At 42.5% G+C, this 26270-nt stretch overlaps 1 protein-coding gene across 6 annotated transcripts in view; it reads right to left on the bottom strand.

Annotated features, from left to right (window-relative positions):
- Positions 1 to 498: 498 nt before the first annotated feature.
- PUM1 (pumilio RNA binding family member 1) overlaps positions 499 to 26270 on the bottom strand; it is a 191264-nt gene continuing 165492 nt past the window's right edge. For all 6 annotated transcript variants that reach the window (XM_030217567.1, XM_030217569.1, XM_030217570.1 and 3 more), the window contains 4 exons: positions 20371 to 20496; positions 14386 to 14507; positions 9512 to 9704; positions 499 to 1459 (listed from right to left, as the gene is read on the bottom strand). In XM_030217567.1, the coding sequence (XP_030073427.1) occupies positions 1328 to 1459; positions 9512 to 9704; positions 14386 to 14507; positions 20371 to 20496 (573 nt within the window). In that variant the 3' untranslated portion in view covers positions 499 to 1327. The remainder of the gene's footprint in view (positions 1460 to 9511; positions 9705 to 14385; positions 14508 to 20370; positions 20497 to 26270) is intronic.

Genomic DNA, 26270 nt, shown 5'->3' with positions numbered 1-26270 from the left:
GGCATCTGTAATTTAGTACATTTTATATTACTTCTTTCCTTCCATATACTGTTAAACCAAAAGCTTTTCTTATTAAAAATCCCAAAAAGCCAACTGTATTTTGAACTGAATCTTGTTCAGTATTTTAGAAATGACCGTACTGCTCCACCAAGGTGACAAATAAAATCAAGCCTTTTTCTTCTTTATGAACATTAACTAGTTTATATAAAGAAAAAAAAATTCTCTTAAAGGGAAGGGGAGTAAATTACTTCTGGCTGAAATTACAATTTACAATATACAACACTATATGCTACGACCATAAAAGGTGTGAATATACATTGAAATGCACAGGTCTGCTAAATTTAATTTTTTTCTTACCAAAAAAACGGGTTTATGCTGAATCAAACTTCTCCACATTTACATTACAGAGGTTTACAAATGTACAATTGTACAATCAAATTATGTTCCACTACTAGGGTACATTTTAGATACAGATTAACATCAAAAACAAGAAATACTACAAATTTTATATGTAAAGTCTACACCATGTATACACTATATATTTATAGAAGCAAGATCAATGCCAACTTTTTTTTTTAAACTTTTCTTCATGCTAAATAATCTAATTTTGCTTTTTTCAATGTTAAGAAACCAGATGTTCAACCATGTGCTTCACTCCCTTCTGGCATGCAAGTCACCAGAAGGATGCACGTTTCTTTCCACGTTTCTTTCCAAAAAACTGACTGCTAAGCTAAATTCTTTATCGCATTAAATTGTTAAAAAAAAAAAAAAAAAAAATGTGGGGATAAGCAATTTAAAAAGTTTAATAAACTTTGGATTGAAAATGACTTTATATATTTATAAACAAAGTTAAATGTGGCTTTTGTGCAAATTTTAACTAAAATTCAAAATGCCAATGAGCATGGACTAAAACAAGAAAAAAATATCTTTTTTTTTCCTGCACAATTCATCCGCCAGGCAGATGAAATTAAAAATTCATTTTCAAGTCAACCATTGCAAATGGTACCACATTTACCATATAGATACAACAGGGAACAAAAGGAAAAATGTGGCCATGGATGTTCATTTGAAACCTATGTACAAGTATTCTATACAACAGTGATACAGCAGAGTAATTGCTTAATTAAAAATAATTAGTACATGTTATGCATAATAAAATTAAAGAAATTTACAAAGGCTTTTATATTGGGTTTGTTTTCCTCAGATATTAGCAACCCATAAACGTTTTCTTATGGTATATACTGGAATACTAGAGGTTGCTGGTTCTACACGACCTGATGCGAAATTTGAAGGTTTTTGTTTTGCTGCTTTGCAAAATTCCAGCATCTCAAATGATACCATTTGGTGGCCCACAGATCGGCCCCAGATCAACCCCATTCTTCATGTAGAATTTTTCCAGTTTTGCCAAAATGTGTTTTCCATAGGTGTACTTGCGTAATGTTGCAATGTGAGGCCGGATCTACGCAAATTAGAAAAATAAAGGAAAGAAATAAGTTATTTGAATAGGAAATCAAAGCCCGTTAGCTGTTACATGAGATCTCGTCCTACACCTACTAGCAACAAGCTGATTTAAAACATCAAGGACATTTGTTTTTCACATCCAAAACAACAAAAAAAAAAATCATTTACATCATTTAGCATCTGGAAAAAGTGAAACAAAAGCAACATTTGCTCTTCATGTACATGCTAACTCAGCCTTCCCCTAGTAGCACTCTTTAGACAGGTCACGTGGCTCACAAGCAGCACTATTCTCTTGGCCTGGGATCCCATAGGTTGCTGAATCCCACAAGAAATCAAGGTACAGTAAAGGGTGAACTTTTACCGCACCTTGATGAACTCCCCTTTAGACTGTAAGAGTCCCATATCTGGGGCAGGGCTGACTTACTTTAACTATGTGAAACTCACTTTGATCTTGGAACTGTAAAGAATAAATTGAAAATCCAACTTCAATCTAAGGGGGGGGGGGGGGGGGGGAGGGAGTTATCAACATGGGCTACTGTTAAGTCAGGTTATTTTAGCATAGGGTCACACCTATCTTAATGTGTTACCACGAGCAAGCCTGACCTCCAGCTACTTAGAAATAGTTGTCTCTGGTGCTGGGACTTGGTATTCACAAGATTGAATATCTGAGTACACAAACAGTGCTAGTATTTTCAATACATGAAAACAGATTCTTGCATTAGGCAACTACATCAAAATTATCTATCTACAGCAACTCTTTCCTGCCCACTGTCGTTGCTCTGTTCAGTGCTACCGTTTCTTCAAAATGGCTCCTAAGACTTCCTGTGGTAACCTCGCGTAGGGTTACCATATGTCCGGGTTTCCCCGGACATGTCCTCTTTTGAGGGCACCGTCGGGAGTCCGGGTGGGTTTCTGAATTTCCTGGATTTATCTGGGTTTCTTCAGTTCGGGTCATCACATGACCTGTCCTGACTCCTCCTGATTTATAGTATGCACGCACGCGGCGTGGGCCGATGCAGGCAGGCTGCAGTGTCTGTGCATGTGTCAGCCAGCCTGCCTGCTGATCAGCTGATGATGATCCTCCTTCCTCCTGCATGCTGCACGCAAGCGCAGCACTTTTCACTGCTACTGCCTTCCGCCTGCAGCCGCCGCCATAACCCCGACGACGAGGCTGCAGCGTCTGTGCGTGTGTGCCAGCGGCCAGTGCCGCCAGCCAGTCTTAGCAGTAACCATCTGTGTCTCATATCGCGAAGCCAAAGCGTTAAACTATATTTTAGGGATCAGCTGCGAAAAGAGGGGAGTCTCAAATTATAACGATATAACAGTTCAAGCGGCAGCCTCGCGAGACTTCCATTGAAGTCTTGCACGGGGGGGGGGGGGGGGGGGGGCGCGAGAAAGGGGCAGGTAAGGGGTGTGACAGGGGGCGGGGTATGTGTCCTCTTTTTTTCTTAGAGCAAATATGATAACCCTAACCTCGCGAGACTGCTGCAGGGAAATCTCAGGAGCCAGGCAGAGTAACGGCAGCAGGCAGAAAAGAGTGAGGATCTTTCCTGCTCCCAAAGAGGCCTCTAGACCACCAGGGCCCTTTAAGGTGGGATATGTGGGCTGTAGGGGAGGAGGGAGAGAGCCTCTGGGCCCTCAGGCACTGCCCGGTTGCCCATTTGGTCAGTCTACCCCTGGTAGCAGTTCAACTCTGATTGCTGGAACCCCCCTGGATCAGGGTCTATCCCCTGGATTCTACATATGGTGACTAAAGTTGTGTGCACAATCAATGGTACTAAGCCATGCAGACTACTGCAATGGCGTTTATGCGGGATGCAAAGAGCAACTCATAAAGAAACTACAGACCGCTCAAAACACAGCAGCCAGGCTTATATTTGGAAAATCATGATTTGAAAGCGCCAAACCCCTCCAAGAAAAACTGCACTGGCTCCCAATCAAAGAACGTATAACTTTCAAAATCTAAACCCTGGTCCACAAAATTATCTATGGCGAAGACCCGGGATATATGACCGACCTTATAGACCTGCCAACCAGAAACACAATCGGACCACCACGAACATACTTAAATCTTCACTACCCTAGCTGCAAAGGGACTCAAGTACAAATCAATTTACGGATCCAGCTTCTCCTATATAAGCACGCAACTATGAAATGCACTACCGAAAGCCATAAAAACAACCTACCACCACCTTAGCTTCCGGAAATCACTAAAGACCATCCTGTTCGAACATGCCCTACTGACCCAACTTAAGTGACTGAACCCAGCAACACAACGAAACCAAAGCCCATAATGAACACTGTGTAACTCTTCTCTACAATTCTCCTAATGTGTCTGTAATACATGAATCTCTTTGATAATAACATCACTTTGTATTTGTTTCATCATCGAAGGCGACTAACGCCTCACGGTACTATGTAAGCCACATTGAGCCTGCAAACAGGTGGGAAAATGTGGTGTACAAATGTAAAAAATAAATAAATTATTTAACAAGCCAATCAAGGTAAGGTATACACATACGAGTTTATCTTGTTGGGCAGACTGGATGGACCATGCAGGTCTTTTTCTGCCGTCATCTACTATGTTACTATGTTCTGCCTTTTCCAATTTGAAGCCAAGACATTGCAGTTTCTGGTTATTATTTGTGGATTGGATTTATTAATTTGATATACTGCTCGAAACCAGCATGTCTGAGCGGTTTACAACAAAATGCATACATCATACAATATATAAATCAATAAAAATCTGCATCATTAAACATTATAAATTTATCTAAAATCTCTCTATATACAATAATTGCTCAATCTGCATCCCTGGGTGGCTGGTTGGCTGTCCCGCCCTCGCAGAAAGAGGAAATTACGTCAGAGGAGGGCAGGACACAGAGGGAAGGAAAGGGAAAGCTGGATGCCGAGCCTGCCGCTGCTGCGACTCAAGGTAAAATAAAAGTCTGGAAGGCAGGGTGACAGGGAAGAAAAGAGGGCTGTTGTGGGAGAAGAAGGCGGGCAGGTGAGGGCTGGGGCGAGTCACTGGACATGGATGGGATGGGACGGAAGAGCAGAGAAGAATCGCTGGACATGGAGGGGAGGGAAGGGAGGAGAAATCGCTGGACATGGAGGGGAGGGGAGCGAGGAGAAATTGCTGGACATGGAGAAGAAGGCAGGGAAGAGAGAAGAGTTGCTGGACATGGATGGATGGAGGGCAGGGGAGCAAAGAGGAAACAATAGAAAAAAAATGCTGATTTGGAAAGGGAGAGAATTTAAAACATAATGGCGATCAGACGATAGCCTTGCTAGGGCTAGTTTCATTTTTCGTGAAGTGGGCTTTTTTGCTTGTTGCTGAAATAGTAAGATCTTCAGGGCTTTTTGAAAACCACAGTATAAAGGTCAGAAAAACACTGCAACCATGAATTCCATAATAATGGTCCACTGTAGGAAAATGCTCAATTTCGAGTTAAAGACAATCTGACAATGTCCAAACAAGGCAATTTTAAAAGTCCTTTCAAGGACGTAGTTCACATGAAGGGGAATACGTCACTAACTTTTTAGACAAGTATTCAGGATTCCCTAACTTCAAAGCTTTAAAAACAAAACACAGCATCTTAAATTCCATCCATTTCTCAACAGGTAGCCAGTGCAACTCATATAATATCGGTCTAATATGATCTGATTTTTTGCCACCAGTTACCAGCCTTGCAGTGATATTTTGTACTAACTGTAAACTTTGTAAACTAGCTTTACTGGAGTCAATTACTAGGGAATCACAATAGTCTAATCTAATGAATGCATGAACTAGTCTGCAAATTCTTTTTAGTAAGAATTGATTTCAATTGCCTTTTCATACGTAAATAGTAACAACATAATTTTACTATATAATTTATCTGCAAATGAAATGACAAATCACTGTCACAGTGAAACCCCAGTGACTGTATTCTGAGAGAGTGATAAGAAATGACCACCAATCTCAGGAAGAACCCTTAAGACATTATGCTTAAGCGAGAGCCACATGGCTGAGCACTTCTTAGCACTCAAAAGTTCCTTGGAACTCATCCAGCCTGCTAGAGAATTGAGCGTGTCATTGAAAGTGGAAATAATTATTTCTTGATTATCGTTCATAAATACAAATAGCTGGATGTCATCTGCAAAGAAATGAAAATTTACTTGCCAGTTAGCTAGTAATCTGGCCAACAGTGTTAAATACAAATTGAAAAGAACATTTCGTAAAAGAAAACCATGAGGGAATCCGCTTTTGGAAACCTGTTTTGAAGAGAGTTCAAAGTTCCAGCAGACTGAATAAGTTTGATTTGAAAAATATGATTTGAACCATTGGAATACAGTAGAATCAATACCAATGTCCTTTAAACACTGCAGTAAGTTAGAATGAGAAACTGTATCAAAAGCTGCAAAACGGTCTAATTGTACCCAGAGAGCATCAAAACCTTGATCTGCCTTGAGTAAAATTTCATCCACTATTGTCAAGAAGCAAATATTCTGTACTATGATCACAATGATAACCAGATTGTTCAGAGTGCTAGATTTTTTTTATTATCTAAATAGTTGGTTAATTGGAATAAAACAACTTTTTCAAGTGCCTTAGCCAATAGCGACAAATCTGAAATGGGTCTAAAACCTGAATAACCTATCTTTAACACTCTTCCCCTTCTTCAGAATAGGCTTCATTATAGCTTCTTTTAAACAATCCGGAACATTGCCACTATTCAAAGATTAACTAAGTAAATTTACAAAAAAGGAGCAAAAGTCCCTGCAAATAAAGTCAGATCATTAAATGGCAAAAAATCCAGCAACATGGCAGAAAACTTAATGGACTGTAATACTTTCACAACCTCTATAGGAGATACTGAACAAAATTTACTCCAAGTTGGCAATTTTTAAAAAGGAAGACTGATCATTCTTAAGGGTAGAGCTGACTCGCACCGATTAGAATCTGACAAACATTAAGCAGATTTAACTTCAGTCATCTTCATCAGGGGACTTAGTGCGATCTCTGAATACAGGTAAGAATAATAGTTTCACTTATCAAAAAACTCTTGGAATCCTTCAGCTGACAATAAGCAAAGGCTTCAAAACAAGACTGCGCATTAGTTAAGGCAGATATGATTTTAAACAGACGAGGATTATTGCCAACTTCTGAGAAGATAATTTTCAGCTTCACCACCCATGAACTTTGAAATCAACATATATGGTCTTCTCAGTCCTAGCCAAAAGGAAATTAAGAAACAAATCTAGCTCGATCGCTTGAACTTTAGGTGATACAGAGCATTCACAGAGACCATCAAGAGAGATAAAAGCAGAGACTTTGGGTATCCTAAACTTGGCTCCTTCTCTCTGAAGAGGATCTCCTTTTCTGAAACGAGGAAATTCTTTGAGAACTGCAACGCCAATTTAATTTGTGCATCTGGGGCAAAGCCAGGTCAGAAGGAGAAGGAGATTGGTGGCTTCAGAAAAATGTTTCTGATTGGTTGCTCTAAGGTTTTATGACAGGAGACGGCATGAGACTATCTGGCCCATTCTTGTAGGCTGTCGCTGGGCAGAGCTTGCTGCCATATTGAGGGACCCCAAACATTCATATACACTACTGAAAACAATAGCAAACTTGTGAGGTTTATATTGTTTTAGTAAACCTCCTTGGTTTTGCATTCTTTCTTTCTGTTAGGAGGGGATCGGGGGGGGGGGGGGGGGGGGGGAAGGGTTATATTCAAAATGTTATTGTCATTGCTCCAGAGCTTGCTTTCATATTTGCAATGCTGTATTGTAGATTTCAGTGCTGTGCTATATTCCTTTATTCTTGTTTACTAGTAAAAAAAAGGCCCGTTTATGACACAAATGAAACGGGCACTAGCAAGGTTTTCCTCGGTGTGTGTATGTTTGAGAGAGAGAGAAATAGAGAGAGAGAGTCTGGGTGCAAGTGTGTCTGTGAGTGTGTGTGTGTGAGAATGAGAGTGTGTGCAAGTGCGTATGTGAGACACAGTGTGAGACAGAGTGTGTGAGAGTGAGAGAGAGAAAGACATTGACTGTGAGAGTGTGTGTGTGACAAAGATACCTCTCCCCCCCCTCTCTGGTGTCAGGCCCCCCTCCCTTCCTCTCTCTGGTGTCAGCCCCCCCCCCCCCCTCTCTCTCTCTGGTGTCTGTTACTGTGCAGGACGCTGAGCTCTGGCTGTGCTTCAAGGAACTGACCAATCCTATTTAATAGAATGCACCTCCAACATTCTGAAGCCGATAAACCTCATGTGGTCGGTCACTTCTGCTTGTGACAAACCCGGAAGTACTCGAGGGCGGAGCTTACAGAGATGGAGCCTGAGCTTCAGAAGCTTCAAACCCTTCACTGAAGCCACGAAGTCAGCTTCAAAATGTTGAGGTTGGTTTTTATTATATAGGATGATGACAAGAAAGGTATTTCTATGTAAAAACAATAGCAAACACTTATGACTGCCTATGTGTGTTTTATTTGACAGCTTTATTTATTTGAAAGCTTCCCCATATGTAGACATACCTCATGAAATAAAATTGAAAATCACTAAAACAGAATTAAAATTACTGTAGCCAGTAGAAACAGCAGTAATAAACTCTCTGTGTAACAATTTTTTAAATTCTTAACTCGTGTGTGAACTGATTCGATTGTGTTCTAATGAGCACCACCTCAGGGGGATCCTATGCTGCTGCGATTTCCAAGTCCTACAGGATTAATACACAAATCTAGTTACACTTCATGCTTTGCATATCAAGCTCCCCTGATTTGGAATGCTCTCTCTCTTAATATTACATCGATATGAAGTTATGTTTTTAAAGAGTTTCTAAATATTATTATTATTAGCATTTGTATAGCGCTACCAGACGCACGTAGCGCTGAACACCTGATACAAAAGAGGTAGTCCCTGCTCAAAAGAGCTTACAATCTAAATAATACAGACAGACAAGACAGTTACGGGTGAGGGAAGTAATGGGTGAGAAGGAAGGAAGGGACAAGGGGAGGGCAATTGAGTAGTGGCTAGGAGCTAAAAAGCAGTAGCGAAAAGGTGGGTTTTCAGCATAGATTTGAAAACAGGTAGAGATGGGGCTAGACATATAGGTCCAGGAAGTCTAAAACAATTTTTTTAATGCATTTTTTTTTTTACTAATGTAGTAAACATATTTTTATTGGTTGTATTTTTGATTGTACAATTTGCTGGGAATTGTCTGGCTTTCTTCTCTTGCTGTAATCCACATAGAACTTGAAAGGTGTTTTACGGAATATAAGCTTATTTGTAATGGAATGTAACAGACTCCCATCTCGCTGCTGTACTTCTGCAGCATCCTCAGCTCTGGCTGGACTCAAGACATCAAAACTCAGGCCTTCTGCGTGGACATTTCATTAAGCGCTTCTCAAATTTGTAAAGGTGACCAATTCGTTTAATAAAGCCAACAGACTCATTTCTCTTACCCAGGGGCCCTCATAAGGGAGAGGCTGCTTCCAAGCCATCCTAGTCTAGTGAGAAAGATCATCTCCTCAGCATGTTTACTGGAATGCCTTCACGCTCTTGAGGTCCTGTGGATACAGCTTTCTCTCTGGAAGGAGCACTACCCCACTACAATAATGAAGCATCTCTACAAGGAAATAATGCACTCGAAGATATATGTTGACTCCCCTGAGGTCAAGAATGGGATGAAAGACCTATCCTCTGGAATCAAAGTAGAGGGACAGAGTTTCTTTACCACTGAGCCAGCCTTATGAGTTATATTTTAGTCTCTTATCGCTTGACTAAATTTTAGGTTAAGCAAATTATGTGATCATCACCTTCCCCCACTGTCTCATGTGCTGGGCTGATGTTAAACAAGCTGGGGCACACATCAGCAATCTGGGAGGAGCCACAAAGCCCACCAGCAGGCTGTTATCTTTTTCAGCATCGGGTAAAGCCGATGGGAGGCGAGGACAACTGCCCTGTTTGCACCTCTCCTAACACCAGCCCTGCTCATGTGCAAGATTTCTATAGTAAGCCTTGTCTATCCCTTTTCTATCTTCTACTATAAAATTTATTTTTGAATTGTAATTTCTTACCTTGTGCATGACTATCTTACGTTGGGCCGGCTCTGCCACATCGATCATTTTCTGTACCACGTAGTTCGCATACTGATCCTTCATCATGGTGTATAAGGCACTGTGAGGACCATCATTCATAGTACATACTTCATCGATCAACATGGCACGCTCTGTGCGGGATGCGTGAGTCACACACTTCTCCACAACGTTGCTACAGTAAAATGTAAAACAGCAAAGGGGTCAAATATAATATCTGTTCCTATCACTTCCCATATCCACCACGTACAAAAAGTAAGCCAGCTGTTTAGCACATACTATAAATAGATTATATAACCTCCTCACCCATGGTGACCCAACTTTGATGTAGATTTTGCTAAGACACAACTCAAGTTAGTTAATGACAGATAAAACAAGGTGTTTTCAGTTATGAGACAACACAAGGGTAGGGGTACTTCATATACAGTGGTGGAAATAAGTATTTGATCCCTTGCTGATTTTGTAAGTTTGCCCACTGACAAAGACATGAGCAGCCCATAATTGAAGGGTAGGTTATTGGTAACAGTGAGAGATAGCACATCACAAATTAAATCCGGAAAATCACATTGTGGAAAGTATATGAATTTATTTGCATTCTGCAGAGGGAAATAAGTATTTAATCCCTCTGGCAAACAAGACCTAATACTTGGTGGCAAAACCCTTGTTGGCAAGCACAGCGGTCAGACGTCTTCTGTAGTTGATGATGAGGTTTGCACACATGTCAGGAGGAATTTTGGTCCACTCCTCTTTGCAGATCATCTCTAAATCATTAAGAGTTCTGGGCTGTCGCTTGGCAACTCGCAGCTTCAGCTCCCTCCATAAGTTTTCAATGGGATTAAGGTCTGGTGACTGGCTAGGCCACTCCATGACCCTAATGTGCTTCTTCCTGAGCCACTCCTTTGTTGCCTTGGCTGTATGTTTTGGGTCATTGTCGTGCTGGAAGACCCAGCCACGACCCATTTTTAAGGCCCTGGCGGAGGGAAGGAGGTTGTCACTCAGAATTGTACGGTACATGGCCCCATCCATTCTCCCATTGATGCGGTGAAGTAGTCCTGTGCCCTTAGCAGAGAAACACCCCCAAAACATAACATTTCCACCTCCATGCTTGACAGTGGGGACGGTGTTCTTTGGGTCATAGGCAGCATTTCTCTTCCTCCAAACACGGCGAGTTGAGTTCATGCCAAAGAGCTCAATTTTTGTCTCATCTGACCACAGCACCTTCTCCCAATCACTCTCGGCATCATCCAGGTGTTCACTGGCAAACTTCAGACGGGCCGTCACATGTGCCTTCCGGAGCAGGGGGACCTTGCGGGCACTGCAGGATTGCAATCCGTTATGTCGTAATGTGTTACCAATGGTTTTCATGGTGACAGTGGTCCCAGCTGCCTTGAGATCATTGACAAGTTCCCCCCTTGTAGTTGTAGGCTGATTTCTAACCTTCCTCATGATCAAGGATACCCCACGAGGTGAGATTTTGCGTGGAGCCCCAGATCTTTGTCGATTGACAGTCATTTTGTACTTCTTCCATTTTCTTACTATGGCACCAACAGTTGTCTCCTTCTCGCCCAGCGTCTTACTGATGGTTTCGTAGCCCATTCCAGCCTTGTGCAGGTGTATGATCTTGTCCCTGACATCCTTAGACAGCTCCTTGCTCTTGGCCATTTTGTAGAGGTTAGAGTCTGACTGATTCACTGAGTCTGTGGACAGGTGTCTTTCATACAGGTGACCATTGCCGACAGCTGTCTGTCATGCAGGTAACGAGTTGATTTGGAGCATCTACCTGGTCTGTAGGGGCCAGATCTCTTACTGGTTGGTGGGGGATCAAATACTTATTTCCCTCTGCAGAATGCAAATAAATTCATATACTTTCCACAATGTGATTTTCCGGATTTAATTTGTGATGTGCTATCTCTCACTGTTACCAATAACCTACCCTTCAATTATGGGCTGCTCATGTCTTTATCAGTGGGCAAACTTACAAAATCAGCAAGGGATCAAATACTTATTTCCCCCACTGTACAGTTGTGAAAAGTGATCTATGGTGATAATGTTTTATAGAAGGGAGGCACTACATTTCATCACATCTGACCTGTAAAATCTGACCCTTTTGAATCTAGCTGCTTTCACACTAGTTTCCATAAAGTAGCAAGAACTCCACTTTTTAATACCACAGTTAACGTATTAGCAGAAATTAGACCTCTGTCAAAAAATACATAAACAGAAAATAAGATGTTAGATAAGATCAGTCCCAATTAATGTGCCCAACAAACTTCCTAGTATGTCAATGAGGGCTGTTTCATGAATTCATTATTCTTTCCACGAAATTGATTCAAAGTATCATGAATATCAGAATATCATGGACTCCTAGAAAATATAAAATGTCTAGTCTCAGCAAATCAGATCTATCTTGATCATGTAATAATCATGTCGTCACTCTAACGCATCTTATCTTTGAATGCTCTAAATCTACAAGTTTTCTGGTCTGATGTGTGGACCAAGATTCAGGACATTCTTCACTTCCAAGCACCACTTCTTCCGAAAAATATACTCCATGCAAAGTTTCCTTTTGAAAAATCAGGGTTCGGGGGCACCACAGGTATTTCAGTGCCTTTGGATTTTCCCAAGTGCAAAGTCTTAAGTTATGTACAGAAATTTAAAAATTAAATCCCCACACTCTGGCTGCCAATTCCCCTCTCCCCTCCTCCCTCTGCGGTACTATTTTTATCCACAGAAAGGGGAAGGTAATTTCCGGCTTCTCATTTTACCAGAGCAACTACTTAGTTAACTATATTATATATTAGGGTTGTTCATTTAACATGATTAATCGCGTCAAAGTTTTTTTTTTTTTTTTTTTAACTCACAATAATAAATTTAACTCGATTAATTACATCATGCTGCTCTCTCCTATAAGGAGGAAGAAAAATGGCAGAAAGTTGAATGTGAAAGATGTAACAGGGGAAGAAGTGAAGGGGAGAGAAAAGAAATAGTGAGGAGAGAGAGGAGGCCCTGAAAATAGAGTTCAGAGCACAGACAGAGGAACAGAACCTGAGACAGGGAATAAGATGATTAGAAAAATAAAATCACTGGACAACAAAGGTTGGAAAAATGATTTTATTTTCACTTTAGTAAAAAGTACAATATGTCAGTTTTGAGAATTGACATCTGCAGTCTATAGGTGAAAATGTGAAGGGGGAGGGGGCACTTAATGGCACCAACCAATCGCGATTAGCCATGTGGTTGGAGCTTTTAATCCATGAACAGCCCTATATATATATATAGAGAGAGAGAGAGAGAATGAATCACAACAGAGTTCCTCTCAAAAAAAAAAAAAATTATCATAAAAAGGTCAAAAATTCAAAGAGAAGGTTGGGCATTATTTAAAAAGGCATCAGGAATAAATGGAGAATATCATTATCCTTGTAGATCTTGAAATCCACCACTGTCTCAGGTACAAACAGTCTAAGTCCTTCAGGGAAAGGAACTGCACCTGTATGTAACTTGCCTTGAGCTACACAACAGAAAAAGGCATGACCTAAATCCCAAATCCCTTCTGTATCAATCCATGGTGCAACCATATGTTGAGTATTGACCATACTTGTTGCCCCATCTCAAGAGAACTAAAAAGGTACAGAAAAAGTGACTCAAGTTAATTAAATGGATGGAATTGCTCCTCTATGAAGAGAGGCTTAAGGCTCCTCAGATTGGAGAAGATATGGAACAGGTAATCAAGGAACACTGTAAACCCTTCCAAATAATACTATCAGAGGACACTACTCAAAATTAATGGATAGCAGATTTAAACCAAATCTGAGAGAATGTCTTCACACAGTGCACAACATAGCTATGGCATTTCTTGCTAGATGGTGTGGTCAAGCTCCCATAGCTTACAGAATTTCCTACAGGATCCTTGATTTATGTTATCAAATACAGTCCTCTTTTGTCTGGTCATCTTATTCCATACTCCCCTTTGAGGGCCCTCCGTTCTTCACACAGCACCTCTATCGTTTCATCTTTTTCCCATGTTTACCTCGACACTAATAAGATCTCACGCTTCAGTGTAGTTGTTCCTCAGGAACAAACTCCCCCTATACTTCCAACCTGAGCAATCAACTGAAAAATTGAAGCCCTTGCTAAAAAAACACGCTTTTCTGTCTGCACCACGGGATTAGTCCCCTCCTCCAAACTAGGTTCTACATCTCTAAGGCCAATTGCATTGATGTCTCCTGAAGAACAAGAACAGCACTGTATTTGACTACCCCCCCTCTCGCAATCTCCCCTCCCATCTTTTCCTCATCATAAATTGTAAACTTTCCTATCCCTTATTTCCTTCTGTGTCAGTCTCCTGAATATAGTTCTGGTTTTTAATGTCTACTCAATTTTACACGCCCCCCCCCCCCCCCCCACATTCTTCTAACTGAACTTGTAAACCTCTTAGATTTGTTATTAGATTGGTGGTATATCAAATAAATTGAACCCGAATTTGGGTTTAGAGAGGATCCTGGAGGAAGTGTCCATAAACCAATATTAGCATATAAGGCTTGAGAAAGCTACTAGCTTATCTCTATGAGTGAGCAACAAGGAATGGATTTACTCTTTGGGATTCTGCTGAGTACTTGCAAGCTGTATTGACCACTGCTGGAAACAGGAAGCTAAGCTCAACGATCCTTTGATCTAACCCATCACGGCATCTCATGTTCTTAAGAAGAAAATGGTCACATTAAAAAAAATATCTATAAAGACAGAATCAAAACCAGCAGCACTGACACTTATCTTGAGTACCTTCAGGTCCAAGGAGATCTATCTGCACAAGACTCTACATAAAGCAAAGGCTAATGTAACACAAATAAACATTGTACCTGGCAAATTTGTGTTGACTTAGAACAAGTACATTGCCTCTAATTTCAGCCACAATCTTGCTTTTGTCCTCTGGACGTCCATGTTCCAGCACGTGCTGGATAACATAGTTCCCATACTGATCCTGTGACAAAGAGGGAAGAGGAGGAGACAAGGAATTAGTTCAGAAGTCATAAAGCATCAGATGTCACTAGCTGTTATTTTTTGCACATCCAGTTTACTCTCACATCTCATGTTTAAGGACAGGAACAGATCACCATGATAGCAGCAATGTGAAAGCTACAAAAGCCATACTGACTAAGCCACGTGACATATTTCTCCATTATATGCCATTCCGACGCTAACCTGTCAGTCATATCCTATTTTGTTCTGAGCACAATTTGCTTAATTATGAAGGTGCTTGTACTATCCAAGGGCTTTCTACTGCTTATTTCAATTATACTACTAGATGTACACAGTGCTGGTAAATTAAGTCACTGCAGCCTTAATAAAGGATAAGCCTTGACAGATACCAATGAAGGTGATGATCTGTGAATGTCACATTTTCACTAGTAAAACAAAACAGGTGGTAAGATTTTGCACCAGCCTCCACTACAAGAAACTTACGTAATTGGTAGAGGATGGACCAGGCATTGTGGCGAAAGACTGTAAAAGGTGTCAATTTTATTAATAAAGGATAAAGAGTCGGCTGAGGATGTTGAATTTGGTAACTGTGAAGTATGAGGATGTGTAAGATGATGGTAAAATGAGATCAAGCAAAAATGGAGAAATTACAGTTTTCTCAAAATAAGGGCAAGCAATAAATATCCACTACAAAGCAACAGGTTGGGTCAAAAACAGAGGGATAAGAATTCTACATACTGGCTGGATAATTCTAACGAACATTGAAATCAATCCAACATTCTAATGGAGGACAGAAGTCTCCATCCATTATAGTAAATAACATAGAGGCATATTTTCAAAGCACTTAGACTTACCAAGTTCCTTGGGTTCCTATGGAACTTTGTAAGTTTAAGTGCTTTGAAAATGAGCCCCATAGTAACATAGTAAATGACAGCAGATAAAAACCTGAATGGTCCCATCCAGTCTGCCCAACAAGATAAACTCATTTTACATGGTATGTAATACTTTATATGTATATCCGAGTTTGATTTGTCCCTGCCTTTCTTAGGGCACAGACCGTAGAAGTCCGCCTTGCACCAGGTTTTATTCTCCAAATACCGGAATTGCCACCCAATGTCCGCTAAGATTCCATAGATCCATTCCTTCTAAACAGGATTCCATTCTTTGACCGCTCAGTATCCCCTAGCTCTTCCAGGTGTAAGTGTATATTCAGTGTATATGTATAGTTTATAGTTGGCATGTCTTGAGTACCTTCAGTTTATTGCAATTTACTATACCGCCCTGACAGGCAGAGTGGTTTATATACTATCAATTAAGAAAAGGAAAGGAACTCCATCCCATTACAAGCCATTCTTTGACCACTCAGTATCCCTAGCTCTTCCAGGTCTGTGTATATTCAGTGTATAGTTTATTGCAATTTACTATACCCTGACAAGCAGAGCAGTTTACATACTACCAAATTAAGAAAAGGAAAGGAATTCCATTAATAATAGGAAAGATAAAACTATCACACAAAAGGAAAGAAAAGTTAAGAACAGGGAGAAAAAAAAAAGAGTGAGGGAGGGAAGAGAAGGTAAAGGACTGCTACTGGTGGTGGTGGAGAGGGTGTTTGAATAGCCACATCTTCAGTTTGGATTTGAAACTACGAAAAGCGAGGTCACTGGGAAGAAGGGGAAGATTGTTCCAAATGTGTGGTGACAAGAAAGAGAAGGCGCTATATCTATTAGATTTAAAACAGCAAATTTAGGACTCAGGAGGATCAGACGATGATCACTGACTGACCAGAGAACCTTCGCTGGTGAGTAGGGGACAGTGAGAAAGGCGAGGTAGTCAGGACAGTCGAACCTGAATGCTTTAAATGTAAGGATAGCCACTTTATAAGTGATGCATTGTTGAACCAGTAGCCAGTAATATTGTTTCAGTAAAGGTATGATCAAAATGGTGAGCAGAACATAGTAGTCTTACGGCTGTCTTTTGAAGGGTTTGTAGTTTCTTTAAAGACGTATGAGGTAAACCAGCATAAATAATATTGCAATAGTGGAGTTGTGAGGTGAAGAAAGAGAAGACAAGTGAATGGAATTGATTACGGTCGAAGAGATGGCGTATCACCTGCAGTTGGTGGAAAACAAAACTAACCTTAGAAAAAATGTGAGATTTGCGGATGAAAGGAAAGGGAAGAATCGAAGATTATACCAAGATAACAGAAACTCGGCTCTGGGGTGATTAATGTATCAAAAGCTGAATGGGGAGGAAGGCGTGACCAATGTATTTGAAAACCAGGAGACTGTTTTGTCAGCATTTAATACTAACTGGTGATTCTTTAGCCAAGTAGTAACTGTATCAAGGTAGGTTTGAAGGGGACCAATTGAGGAAGAGAGAGGGGAAGTGGGGCAGAGTAAAAGGATATCATCAGCATACATGTGAACAGATATATCAAAGGATTAAATAAGGGTAGCAAGAGGACTTAGAAATAGATTAAAAAGGAGAGGAAAGAAGATTGAACCCTGGGGAATCCACAATGCAGTTCCATTTTCTCAGAGACTGCAACAGCAGTGATAACCTGAAGAGAGTGATGTGATAAAAAAGAAACAAACCAAGACAAAACTGAACCTGAGATACCTAAAGATGACAGATGGGAAAGGCGAAGGGAACGGTGAGACATGGTCAAAAGCTGCAGATAGATCTAAAGAGACTGTCGGGACAATTCTATGATTCTCAAAGTGTGAGTGTAGTTTGTTCAGAAGAGCTATCACTGTTTCTGTACTAAAATGCTTTCTGATCATCTCGTTTCGCGGTTCTGCTGGGCTAAGAAGAAAGCAAAGCTGTGCTCTTCTCATTTGATGGGTAACTGGTCTCAAGGAGGGTTGGGCCTTCCCAATATGAGACTTTACAATATTGCATGCCTCCTACGTCATGTTCGAGACTGGCTCTACTCCTCCAGTTACTTTACACGTCTTACACTCAAGTTGGCGTACTTTGCCCCATATACTTTGTTATCTGTACTGCACGCAGAGAGATCTTTGATTCCTAGGTATTTTAAGAATAGTGTGCTCTTAGGCCCTCTCAGGGAAGTATGGAGGTTTTTGGTGAAAGGGGTAGGAGGGGACCCACAAGTCGCTGAACTGCTACCTATAAGAGGAAACCTTGCTTTTCCCTCAGGATTGGATAACCTGACCTTCATTCCGTGGGAGCGGTTGGGATTGAGAACTTTGGAACATATCCTAGATATGGAAGGAGGGTTGAAATCTTTGGACCAATTAAAAGGTCAAGACTGTATTAGATGGGGAGACACTTTTGCCTATTGTCAGGTGAAACATTACATTCGGTCCCTGTCGGTAGGGGCTCTGGGGTTCCGGAGTGGGGACAAGCTTCGAGATTTTTTTGAAACAGTTACTGATGGTGCCCCCATGGTATCTGGGATGCATAAGGCTTTATGGCAATTCTGGAAAATCAAAGGGGTGGATGAAATCAAACTTAAATGGGAATAGGACGTGGGGGAGAAGTTGGACTCGTGGGACTTTTTTGCTATTTATAGGGAGTGCTCTTTTTGTGTCTATTACAGAGCTTATTCGTCCCAGGTTCAGCTTTTTCGGGCGGGAGGTATTCAATTGCCATCTTGTTTAAAATGTAAATTAGCAGACAACACTTTTTTTCCATGTGTTTTGGAGATGTGTGGAGATAAGCTGATTTTGGCTTCGGATTACAGACTACTTGGCGTTAATTTTTTCTTGTAGGATCGCCGGCTCCCCACTCCAGTTAGTGCTGGACTGTCCGGGGGACTTTTGAGGCCCTGCAGCAGAAAATAGACTGATGTTTCGTAAGCTGTGTTTACTGCCGAGGAAGTGTATTTTGCAGACCTGGACCTCCGACTCCCCACCCGAATTTTGGCATTGGCATAATATGGTACACTTGTTAGTATCTTGGGAGGCACAGGAAGTAAAAGGCTCTTTTAAAAATAAAACACGTTTTTTTTTTAAAATTTGGAATCCCTACTTGGCCTCTTTGTCCCCAAGAGGAAGAAGTCTTATTATGAATGTTAAGCTGTCAGCGAGACTGTAGGGGGGTGGTGGGATTAGCTTAGGGTAAGTTGCTTTCCGCCCAATGTTCTGGGGGGTCATAAGAGTCCAGACCTCTTGGGGTATGGGTGGGAGGAGTTCTGTAGGGATAAAGGGGAGGGGGGAGGGAATGGAAGGAGGAAGGAAGGTTCAGTTGGGTTGGATCTAGGTTAATAAGATTTTGTTGTTATTGCTCTTTTGAGTCAGTGGCCAGTTCTGCCTGGCTTATACTATTATTCTTGTTTATGTTTTAAGGCAGTGATTATTTCTCCTAGGGATGGGAGGGGGAGAAAATTGTTATTTCTGTGCCAATGGTTTCTTGCTCTTATGTAGCATGCTCCTGAGATTCAATGTATGCTATATTGATGTAGAAGGATTTGTTCAACATGCTGGTTTATCAATAAAAATGGTTGGAAATTAAAATGCTTTCTGAAACCGGACTGGCGAGGGTGAAGGGCCACAGAATTTTCTCAGAAAACGAGATGAGTTGATCGAATACTATTTTTTTTCCAGAACCTTAGACATGTAACAGAAATTGCACATGGGATGACAGTGAGATCTAAAGAAGGTTTTTCCAAAATAGGATGGACTATGGCTGCTTTCTGTTGAGTGAATGGCTTTGGGCTGCTTCGTATGATCAGCATATTCTCTGTATGTCTTGTGCTCCATGTGAGAGTGTTGCCTCAGCTTTTTAAACACATTATTTTGGTTCAAAAACGGTTTTGTGACCCCCTGAAGCAGGTGGTTTTTGTACCACCGAAACATGGACCATGTCGGGTCCTCCCTTCTAACAGCAAATAAAGGGGTTTTAAGCATCATTTCCTGTGTTGGATCATCCTTTGCCAGCCTCTACTTTCTTCTGCTTGTGCTGTTTCATCGTAGAGATTTTTTCCTGTTTGCTGTGCCCGATTTCCATAGATCCAGGAATTGCCCAGTTGATAAACTGAGGTTTATTAGGGATAGTATGGTGGGTACTACATCTAATTCTGATGTCTTCAGCCAAGAGGAGGGAAACGGATCACAATGGCTGTACGTGGTTCTCATTTTGGCTAAAGTCTTCTGCAGGGAGCATAGGATTTGTGGTTGGAAAGAAGACCAGGTGGATGTTCCTCAATGGCATGAAGGTGATACTAAAGTAGGGGACAGGACAGTATGGGACTTACTTGATTGGTAGAGGATGGACCAGGCATTGTGACGAAAGATTGAAAAGGTGTCAATTTTATTAACAAAGAATAAAGAGTCGGCTGAGGGTTCTGAATTTGGTAACTGTGAAGTATGAGGATGTGTAAGATGATGGTAAATGGAAATAAAGATTCTTAGAGGGGTTTGGCGATTTCAGGAGTTTTGTAGCAATACAGGCCTTTTTCATTTTCTTAAGGAAAAAAATTATATTCATGGTGAAGCTGCTGGCATTTCAGGAGATCAGATGGGGATATTGATTTTTTCCAGATTCTTTTGGCTCTATGGTATTGGCGTTTAAAAAGATAAAGTAGATTTTTTTGAGGAAGAATGAAAGATTTTAGGGGCGACTATGTCAAGGCCACGTTCTAGGACGAAGTGCCAGGATTCAATTTGGTCAATTAGAGATTTAGAGGAAAAGTCGAGAGGGGGAAAGTGCAGATGGATCGACTTTGGAGATACCCCTTGCCCAGTAACCAACTGACTTTGGGGGTGTCTGGGGAACTGAAATTTAAGAATGTTACATCAGCATCATAACCCAGTACTTGTGCTTTAATGCTGGTCTGTTTCAGGAAGGCGGACAAGCAGAGCAAACTGCGTTGTGGTTTGTTTCTCATTTTCTTGGCACACCTGAACAAGTTGTTCTGTGTGTTGATGAAGTTCTTCTAGGATGGGGAGAGTCTGCTCCGGCAAACAATGCTCCAGGATTCTCTGAATCACACGGCAGCCATATGGATGTGTAGACAGTGCAAACACCTGTATGGAGACATTTACAGAATATTTATTACTCTTCAATAGTTTGAGGAATCAAGACAATCATTATTCTATGACAGTTGTATGTGATTAAAATTAGATTACAATTTGCTCCTCTACTGTCCAATGATGTGATATAATTCAGAGATTTTCTTTTTGAATGGCTGGTTGGGAGCAACAGAAGTAGTAAGTTGTAACACTGAGGGCTAGTCAAGACAAGAGTCATTAAGGAAGCAGTGCTGGTGGTAAGATGAAAACACCACCCCAAAACAGAGAATGTGAAATGAAAGCCTATGTGGGGAAGCTTGATTTATATGCAGTATATAAGCATGCTTTGAATTATAAGGTAAAATTAGTCCTTACCTGGTACTTTTCTTTCCATTAAACTCAACAGATCAATCCAGAGACTTGTGGGTTATGTCCCTCTGCCAACAGGTGGAGAGAGAGAGAACTTCAAAGGTTTGCTATACGAGGTCATGTGCAGTTAACCTCAGTATTGTCGATAATAAAGAATAAAGGGAAGAAAATCCAACATACAAGTCATCTCCTGCTTCTATAAAGCCAATGTAGGCTTCCTCAACCACTACTGCAGGAGGGAAACATACGCTGTGCCTTGCAGTGAGTTCTAATTTTTTTTTTTTTAAACACCAAACGAAGGAACCAGACGCATACTAACCAAACCGAACAGGAAGAAAAAAAATGTTGCCAATATCAACAGAGGGTAGGCCTCTGGATTGATCTGTTGGGACTAATGGAAAGAAAATTACCAGGTAAAGACTAATTTTTCCTTCCATAGTGTCCCACAGATCAATCCAGACACTTGTGGGATGTACCAAAGCAGTCCTCAAATGGGGCGGGACACTGCCCAGTATCCAGTATCCAGGACTGAAGCCCCAAATGCTGCATCCACATGCGCAGCCACGTCCAGTCTATCATGCTTACAGAAGGTATGTACCAAAGACCAAGTGGCCGATCTGCAAATCTAATCCAAGGAAACTAAGCTGGATTTGGCAAAGAAGTCACCCGCGCTCTTGGTGGAATGCGTTCTCACCTGCAACAGTAGAGACTTCCCCATAGAGAGGTAAGCCAAAGAAATATCCTCCCTCAGTCAGCGAGCCACCGTGGTTTTCAAGGTCAAATTCCCTTTCTTGGGACCAGCAAACAGGTCAAAGAGATGATCAGAATGACTGAAATCATTGGTAACCTCCAGTTAGCAGAGAAGAATGTGCCACAAATCCAGGCACCACAGGGCCCGGAATTCGGTCAGACAATCCCCCCAGCAAAAGGCCAGCAGAAAGAGCGGCTGATTCAAATGAAAATGAGATACCACCTTAGGCAGGAATGACAGAACCATCCTAACAGAAACCCCGCTTCTGTGAAACGGAGAAATGGATCTCTGCAGGACAGGTCCTGCAGCATCAATACTCACCTAGCTGAAGTGATGACAACCAAAAATACCATCTTCAGTGTCAGATCTTTCAAGGATAAACAGTCCAAAGGCTCAAAGGGAGGCCTCTGTAATGCACGCAGGACCAGATTAAGATTCCAAGCTGGAAGAACAGGTAAATGCGACGGGCATGGGTGGTTTACTCCCTGGAGGAAGTGCATGATGTCCGATTGGAACACCAGAGAGGCACCCTTAAGGCGCCCCTGAAAGTAGTAGGCCAAAGCAACCATCTAAACTTTCAAAGAACTCAGGGAGAGAGACTTATCAAGGCTGTCCTACAAAAAGGCTAGAATGGACGTCACTGAGGCTGAAGTCGCAGAAAAGCCTGCTGCAGAGCACCAGGACTCAAATATCTACCAGACTCGTGCATAGGCCGTCAAACTTGAATGCTTCCGCACCTGAAGCACTGTGATAATCACCCTGTCTGGGTAACCCTTCCTTTTCAACTGCGCCCTCTCAAGAGCCAAGCCATAAGACCAAAAGGGGAGGGATCCCCCATGACGACTGGCTCCTGGGTCGATCTGGGGCCACCAAAATCACAGATCCTCGATGCCATGCAATGCGCCCTACAATGCGCCCCACCATGGGCCACAGTGGGAACACAGAGAAGGGGGGACATGGGCCAATGCTGGAGAAGCGCATCGATTCCTTCGGAGCCAAACTCCCTGCCGCTGCTGAAGAAGCAGGGCACCTTTGCATTGGCCCCAAGGACCATAAGATCGATCGCCACAACTCCCCAGCGCTCTATGATCTGAGAAAATGCTTGTCCCAAGAGCTCCCATCCCCCAAGGTCCAGAGAGTTAAGTCTGAGAAAGTCTGCCTGCATGTTCAGAGATCCCACAATATGTGCTGCCAAGAAGAGGGAAAGGTGTTTCTCTGCCCAGAGGCAGAGGAGGGACACCTCCTTCGCTTGAGGAGCACTCTTGGTGACCCCTCCTGCACCACTGTAGCACTGTCGGAAAGGACACGGACTAGCTTGTCCTGAAGAAGAAGCACAAACTCCCGAAGTGCCAACCGGATTGCATGCAGTTCCAGCCGGTTGTTCGTACAGGATGCCTCCACAGGGGACAAACGAGGTCAAAAGAGGTCAGGAGCTTCACTTGATAAACTGCCAAGATGATGGAACGCAAGGTCTCCATTCGAAAATGCCGGACATGCAACGCCTTGTTCATGGCTTTGAAATCAAGTACAGAGTGAAAAGACCCGCCCTTCCTGGGCACCATGAAGTAAATGGAATAGCAGCCGAGACCGAGCTCTGAGGGCGGCACAAGTAAAACTGCCCCAAGGCAGACCAAAACTGAGAGAGTCAGCAGACTTACAAGGTGACTCCAAGGAAAAACTCTGCCAGAGGACGAGCAAACTCGAGTTTGTGACGGTCTCAGATGACCTCCAAGACCCATTCGTCTGAAGTAACTCTGGCCATTCCCCTATAACTGGCAGGGGATGGACCGGAGACCTATCACTGGGTCCTTGTGGCAGGCGCCGCTAGAGAGGAGGAGACACTATAGCGCCACTTCCCCCAAAAGGGCTGCCGCGTCTGCTGAAAATAAGGTCTCTGAAAGGAGATGGAACGGGATTGGCTGATAATGCTTTGCTTCCCTGAAACGGGAAGGACCTGCTTGGAAACTCGCCTTAGGTTTATCTTTGGGCAGGCACTGTCCTTTAGATTCAACAAGATCTTTAATCTTTTCCAGATCCCCCCAAAAAGCAGCATACCTTGAAAAGGCAACTGAGCCAGGCGAGACTTGGGAGGCTGTATCAGCCCTCCCAATTCCATAGCCAAAGCCAGCGGTGAGCCGTCACCTCCAAGGAGACATCCTCGGCTGATGCTTGGAACAGATCGTAAAGAAGGTCCGCCAAATATGCTAGACCACTCTCCAGAAACAGCAAGGAGCTAATCAGCTCATCCACCGAAGAAGCTTTCTGCACCCAAGACAGACATACCTGAGCTGCATAAGAGCCGCAAACTGACGCTTGGAGATAAAGTCGCCACTTCGAAGGACATTTTAAGGGAAGATTCCAACTTCCGGTCCTGGGGATCTTTAACAGCCGTTTCACCCTCCACGGGTAAAGTGGTCTTCTTCATGACCATTGTAATAAAGGAATCCACCGCGGGCAACCGCAAGAGACTCCAGTCCCCGTGTGTAGTGGGTAGAGGTGCACCATAGCCCGCGTCACATACAAACCGGCATCTGGCGTATCCCATTGAGCTCAGATGAGGATCTTCATGGCCTCATGAATACGAAGGTTATAGGGGGGCCTTTTAGTCCCTTACATAATGGAAGGACTGTAAGGTGACACGAATGAAGACTCTGTGGAAGAGATGTCCAAGACTTCAAGCGCCCAGACAATAAGGGCTGGACGTTCTTCCTTCCTAACAAGCTGCGTCGCCATGGGGTCATCACCCTCCTCCTCCAGCATGTCCGAAACAGTTGGTAGAGAATCTACATCTGAGACCACAAAGTCCCCCATCCAGGACCGCAGAGCCTCTAAACACAGCTGTTTAGGTACCAGTGGCAGAAGGAGAATAAGGGACCCCTGGCAGCCAGGCAGAAATGGAGAAACCTGAGGCCCTCCAGGCCTCTTTGCAAAAAAGCTTTGTGCATTAGAAGCACAAATTCTGGGGAAAACAGGGCGTCTTCCATCCCCAAGCCCCTGCCAGTGTTCCCCAACGATCTGAAATTGGGCGGGCAGGAGGCGGCTCCAGCTGATTTTCTCCCATTGGCGTCTCAGAGGCTGCAGTTGCACGTGGAGGAACAGTAAAAATGGAACAGCAGGAGGCACCCACCAACACCAGGAGCAGCGCTTAGCAGTCTTAGAAGGCATTGCCATGTGTAACCAAGCTGGGCGCTGATGAATACCGACCCCCTCGCGCTGCTGCGTGCTGATCCTCCGCTTGAAAGCTCCCCCCCCCCCCCCCCCCCCTCAATAGGCTCAACAGCTGAGGCTTTTTTTTTTTTTTTAAGAGGCAGGAGAGGGAAGCTAGAGCCAGATGCTCACAGCATAACAACCTGGGCAAACAGAGGAAGCTGGCGGGGGGAGGAAAGGGAAGGACCAGGCACCACCAGGTGTACCCTTATCAATCCTAAGGCACGGAGACCTCAACCCCAAAAAAGGCTCAACTCGACCCAGGTGACAGACCAGGAGCCAAATTAATTCAGAGCTGCACAGGTATGACCCTCTACCTAATAGATAGCGCGATTACTGAGGTTAAAGTGGCTGCACGTGACCACATATAGCAAACCTCGGAAGTTTTCTCTATCTCCACCTGCTGGCAGAGGGACATATGGAATTAGGTATAGAAAATAAGCTTCAAAATTTAAGTTAACCAGTACAGCAATCTTTGCTATACATGCAATAGATACCAAGCTATGACAGTTCTGAGGTCTTTTGTCTCCTCATATTTAGCCATACTATAAGGTTGTGCATATTTTTATATTTGAGAGTGGAATGCATCATGCTGGGTCAGATCTTTGGTCTATCAAGCCCATCATTCTATCCCAGAAAGTGGCCAGGCCACTGTTCCCTCTAAGCTGAGCAGGAGTCCTCCAACTGCTGCCAGTGAGGGAGCCATGCTTCAATATCATCTTTTCAATCACTGGAGACAGGCAGGTAACCCTGGAGTCCTGTAGAGCTTGCCTGTCCCTCACTACTGAAAATGTGATAGTGAAACAGCACCACCCACTGGTAGGACTGTAGGTGGGATGTCCACTCGGCTTAGAGAGAACAGTGCAGGCCAAGTCACCTGAAGTACCCATCAGATCCCAGACAGACATGTTCGTCGTAAGCTGGTCACCCCCCAGAAGCAGAAGATAAAGACACTTGACTATTTAGCAGTCAGAACACATATTAACTGGAGAGTGCTGCTGAAGTGACACTGAATGTAGGTTCCTGACCTGGTTGGTGTAGTTTATCTGGGCAGGAGTCGCTTCTGCCTTATTAAACCATGCTGATCAACCAGCCCCACATTTTATTTAATAAGTTTATTGTGCAGACTTTGAAATTGTTGTAAAAGACGAAATTACTGGATTTAAAAAAAAAAAAAAAAAAACCATGAGAGCAGCTGTGGGAAATCTTATCAGGTTTCGATTCAGAGTTTTTCTATATAGATACCGTCTGCACATATCAAAATTTCCAGCTTGTTTCTACTACATAATAGGAGTGTTTTCATTTCTTTAAAAAAAACAAAAAAAGTAAACTTCTGTCTTTAGTTGGTTTACAGTAAACCAGGGCAGATAATTATATTTTTTTTTACACTGTAACCCTAAAACTCTTTTGAGGTGAACTCTCTTCTATATATAGTGCTCAAAACTGCACGTGTAATATAATT

Source organism: Microcaecilia unicolor, chromosome 11, assembly GCF_901765095.1.
Source record: "Microcaecilia unicolor chromosome 11, aMicUni1.1, whole genome shotgun sequence".
Taxonomy (NCBI): Eukaryota; Metazoa; Chordata; class Amphibia; order Gymnophiona; family Siphonopidae; genus Microcaecilia; species Microcaecilia unicolor.
This window is presented reverse-complemented; position numbering and strand designations above follow the sequence as displayed.